This window comes from Oncorhynchus keta, chromosome 28 (genome assembly GCF_023373465.1).
Source record: "Oncorhynchus keta strain PuntledgeMale-10-30-2019 chromosome 28, Oket_V2, whole genome shotgun sequence".
In the NCBI taxonomy this organism is placed as follows: Eukaryota; Metazoa; Chordata; class Actinopteri; order Salmoniformes; family Salmonidae; genus Oncorhynchus; species Oncorhynchus keta.
The window spans coordinates 28665677-28670549 of record NC_068448.1 but is presented as its reverse complement, the minus strand read 5'-3'; the positions used below and the strand labels follow the sequence as shown (position 1 = coordinate 28670549).

The following is a 4873-nucleotide window of genomic DNA, read 5'->3' as shown; positions in this document are numbered from 1 at the left end:
GGAAGATGTCCTGATGTTATAGGCTACCCATCTTGAAGCCTAATTTGTAAATGCCTCTGTTATGAGCTGCATATCACCTATCATAACCCAAAAACATACTCCTGTTTATGTTTTTCTTGTCATAAACAAATGATCCATTTCATGTTTAGATTAAAGATTAGTTCAAGAGAGAGAGGAAGGAAGGATGCACTTAACAAGCAAAGACTGTCTAGTTTACAAGTATTATAACAGGGCCTGAATTAATAACCTGGATGTGAATCATACTGTGTACCGGATATTCTTTCATTTTAGTTGAGAAAGGACAATGGGCATGCTAATTGTAGCCTCTGGAAAGAGTGTGACATTATCCATCATAATTGTGTTTTCTGATCTTGAAGGAGCTTAGTATTCCACCAAGAACGTTAAGTAAGTAGGTACGGTCTTTCAAGTTGATTTATTTTGAATCAAGGTAGCTAACGCTATTAACTTAAGGTAACGTAGCTAAGGTAAACATTGTTAGCACTAGTTATCTACATTGCTAAAGTTAGCCAACTAGCTAGCATACGAAAACCAGTGGCTTTAAAAAAAAGTGGCTAAGTGGCTTTAAAAAAACGAATCTTAGCTAGTTACCGATGGTGTCGTTTAATTTATTGTGACCACGTTTTTGTTGTTTTGTGTAACTAAATAACGTTTAGCAAGCTAGCTAACGTTCGTCAATTTAAATTGAAACGAGTTGACGTAACGACGTTAGTTTGTTAGCTAGCTACATACGAGCTCCTAATTAGCTAACTACCTACGTTTCCACAATAACAACCTGCTTGTAGCTTGGTGGCTATCCAGTTATCTGGGTGGTTTATCTAGCTAACGTTAGCTAGTCATTTAGGATTAGCGAAATTGAACAATGTCATGTAGCTTAACTAGCTAGTAGCTACTGTACTGACTGTAACGTTAGATGTTTGTTGTTAACAACAATGACCTACCTAGCTTCCTGACTGTTGTGATTAACGTTAGCTACTAATGTCAAATATGATATATATATATATATGTAAACTTCGTGAGAGAGTTACGTCATTGATATCATGACTGACAGACATGTTGTGTATATTTGTTTCCCTTGCTCAAATAAGTGTGTCATTCTTATTTTAAAGGGAAACACCGTGCAAGATGATTTGGCCTAGAAGCTAGCTGTTATCATTACATTTGTAACTTTCAGTTTGGTTGGCTTGCTAGCTATAGGCATGGTAGACACTAACACTAACATTAACGTTACTAGTTAAGCTACACAATAGAGAGAGCGTAGCTACCTATCTGGATGCTGAAACATGAGTTTAGATAATCAACCTAATTTCATGTTAAAATTAATTCCTTTGTTTGCATTTATGCTCTTTCAGTTCCGTTTTTTACTGTTTTGCCAGGTGTGAAGTGTTTTGTCCCTCTTTTTTTTATTATAGGAAAGCAGTTTAAGTATTCAGACAACACAGAAGTTGTTGGGATTTCTGCATCCCCGTTGTCATCTTCCACCCCTAACAAAGTGATGACCTCACAGCAGCATCCCCTCCCCAATGCAAACGTCAACCCTCCCCTCCTTGTCCCCCAGAACTCTTCAGCTCACCACGGTAGGCCTCACATTCACCCAAACCAGCTGGACTCTACTCAGAGTAGTGCTGCGGGGCACCTTGCCCCCCACAGAGGTCTGATGGGTGGTGTGGGGTCCTCATCAGTGGGGACCTCCAGCGGAGTGGCAGTGAACAGGGGCGCCTCGGCCTCCTGCACTAACTCTGCCATTTCCAGGAGGCCCTCGTCGGGACGCTTCGAACCCTGGCCCGAGGAGGCCGTAGACAACGCTTACGGCTTGTACTCGCTGCACCGCATGTTTGACATAGTGGGAGCCCAGCTTACACACCGTGACGTGCGAGTGCTCTCCTTCCTGTTTGTGGACGTCATCGACGAGTATGAGCGAGGAGGCATCAGGAGCGGCCGGGACTTCTTGCTAGCTCTGGAGCGCCAGGGGCGCTGTGATGAGACCAACTTCAGACACGTCCTGCAGCTGCTCCGCATCATCACACGGCACGACCTGCTGCCCTACGTCACACTCAGGAAGAGACAGACCGGTGAGTGGTGGTTTCCTTCTCAACCTTTGCCTTTTTCCGGCCCACTAAAATTCTATTGAAAATGAAAAAGCAAACTAAATCTATTGGCGTCAAGGCAGAAAACGTAGGTTGCCAATCCCCAAAATGTTATGTTGTCAGTCTCCAAAATGTTATGCCAAACATTTTTTACCACTTTTCGCCAACTTCTTGAAAACACACTTTTAGTGTTTTCTTAGTTAATAATTGACTATTTGCATTAAATGTAAACATTAAGTCACTAACCAAAAGCGTTGCTGTGCTTTGCTTTTCAGTGTGCCCAGACCCAGTGGATAAGTACCTGGAAGAGACGTCAGTGCGTTATGTGTCCCCCAGAGGAGGAGAGAGCAGGGAGGCTACACCCCAAAGGAGGACAGGTGAATGTGACTTTGCATGTATACATCTACATACATTATGTGTGTGTGTGGAGGGAGTAATAAAGTTGGTGGAAATAGTGAAATTAATACATCTCTAAATATCTTAGCATTTTTTTCCCTACTCCACTAACAGGCCCCCAACCAGTAATATGCTGTTCTCCATCGGGGCCCCAGGTGGGCCCCCCCCGCACCAAGCCAGGCCCCCCATTACCGAACCGCAAAAGGAAGAGGGCCCACACCACAGGAGACTGCAGGGAGAAGCAAACCTGTGGTAAGGGAATTCAAAAGAAACTGTTTTGTTTCGTAACTTTATGCCTTCAGAGGTTGCATGTGTGTATTTTCTTTTTGACAGTTCTTTCATGACAAGGAATTACAAAAGAGTTGGCTATCTGTGACCAAACTATACAGTTGCTGAATTAAGTCATTCCTTGACTGTATTGTTTCCATGGCATTAGACAACACACACTTCCTCTCTATAACCATTCCACTTGCTCTTCCCTATTCACCCCACACCCCTTCAGACATCCGCCTACGAGTGCGCGCCGAGTACTGCCAGCACGAATCAGCGCTTCAGGGAAACGTCTTCTCCAACAAGCAGGAGGCTCTGGAGAGGCAGTTTGAGAGGTTCAACCAGGCAAACACTATTCTCAAGTCCCGGGACCTGGGCTCCATCATCTGTGACATCAAGTTCTCGGAGCTCACATACCTAGATGCTTTCTGGCGGGATTATATCAACGGCTCCCTGCTGGAGGCCCTGAAGGGCGTCTTCATCACAGACTCACTCAAACAGGCAGTGGGCCATGAGGCCATCAAACTGCTGGTCAATGTGGATGAGGAGGACTATCAGGCCGGCCGCCGCAAGCTGCTCCGGAACCTGGTCACTGGAGGTGGGGCCGGGGCTGCTGCCACACCCGAAGGGAGCAGAGGGACTCCATCCTCTTAGAAGCGCATGTCTGCTTCTTTTAGCAGGGGGGCACCCATGTCCCAAATAAGATAACTTAACGGCGAGGACAGAAGCAAGGAAAGTATAAAGTACGTTCTGATTCTTGAAGAAGTATGAGGAAGAATGCTGGGTGCCCTGCCCTTTCATCTATGAAGGGAATGTGAAATTAAAGTGAGCAAGAGTAAGTTGAGTTAGATGTATGGAACACAGACATAAGATAAGTGTTTTGAATGTTGAAGGTTTAGTTTTTTCTGCTGGAAGGACAATGCTAATATTTTATATTGTAACTTGTGAATTGACTATAAAATCTGATTTAACATTTTCTTTTGGTATCACACAGCTCTTTGCCATAAAGTGTTCTTGAAATGGCCCCTAGTAGACTATTACTACACATGGCTATAAACAAGTCCCTATTGGGACATTTAGCATTTTGTTTACTGCCAGAGAGGGACAAAATCATTGTAAGCCAGGGACATGCCATCATTATAATTATTTGGTAGTAAATCATTGAAAAATATTTTTGGTATGTTGTCAAATGAACAATTCTTGTGTGGGTCATTCTTGATGATTTGGTTCAAAAGGATTGAAAAGATTAAGCGTACTGAGTGGTTTCAGATGTGCTTGAGAATTGCAATACAAACAGAATGCAGTAATAAGTATTAAAAAAACGGCAAGTCATTTTGAAATAATTTTGACCCCAAATACTGTATCTACTCTCATCTCAAATACAAATGTCCTTTCTGAATATGTGTATTCACCCATGGCTCAGACTTCTATTTCTTGATTTGCTTGTCAATATTAGAATTTAATCAGAAAGACGCATTCATTAAAGCTGGACTCTTTAGTGGTGAAACTGCCACGTCTGTTTGCGATATTACAACAACAAAGACGGTACTTCAAACAACACCGTTTTTTTCCCTCTGACATCGTCTCACATCATTGCAAGCACGATAGAACAGCAGAGTGGGTACCACAATGCACCGCAGCTCTGTTTCCAAAACAAAAACAAAAGCACCTGGGGTTTTTAAAACAACAATTGTTTTATTATATTTTTATTATATTTGAGTTACAACCAACATACAAAGTTAAAGAGAAAAGGCTCTACACACTGCATTTAGTACTTTCAACCATTTATTTGGGGAAGTACACTGGGAGCACCATTTTGTTTGAGTTCATCAATCAATATCATACATTTTACTACAATGGTATAATTAGGTATATTGTGTTTCATTGAAATGTACAAGACCAGAGTAGTTGGTGATTATTTTGGACCACATTTTCAAGACATCTTTGTCCACAGTTCATTATCCTACAATCAATCTGACACAATGTAGCATGGTGTAGTGCTATCCAAGTTAGGAGCCTCTGATACTTGCTTTAGGAAACAAGACAACTTTAAACATGTTTTACCGCCTTGGACCAATCAGTAAGTTTAGTCAAAATCGGCC

At 42.2% G+C, this 4873-nt stretch overlaps 1 protein-coding gene across 3 annotated transcripts; it reads left to right on the top strand.

Moving 5' to 3' along the window:
* Positions 1-241: 241 nt before the first annotated feature.
* On the top strand, positions 242-4182 carry dedd (death effector domain containing). 3 transcript variants are annotated; one of them, XM_035740610.2, is made up of 5 exons: positions 242-405; positions 1431-2090; positions 2381-2482; positions 2616-2753; positions 3004-4182. In XM_035740610.2, the coding sequence occupies exons 2-5, from the start codon at positions 1514-1516 to the stop codon at positions 3423-3425; spliced, it is 1239 nt and encodes a 412-aa protein (XP_035596503.1). In that variant the 5' UTR covers positions 242-405; positions 1431-1513; the 3' UTR covers positions 3426-4182. The 3 variants fall into 3 exon arrangements, with proteins under 3 accessions (XP_035596503.1, XP_035596504.1, XP_035596505.1); XM_035740611.2 differs by having other exon boundaries at positions 255-413; XM_035740612.2 differs by having other exon boundaries at positions 263-409.
* The last annotated feature ends 691 nt before the right edge of the window (positions 4183-4873 follow it).

Coding starts and splice junctions, on each gene's coding strand:
- dedd (XM_035740610.2), top strand. CDS start 1,514: ATGACCTCACAGCAGCATCCCCTCCCCAATGCAAACGTCAACCCTCCC. Junction 2,091..2,380: donor ACTCAGGAAGAGACAGACCG/GTGAGTGGTGGT, acceptor TTTGCTTTTCAG/TGTGCCCAGACCCAGTGGAT. Junction 2,754..3,003: donor CAGGGAGAAGCAAACCTGTG/GTAAGGGAATTC, acceptor ACACCCCTTCAG/ACATCCGCCTACGAGTGCGC.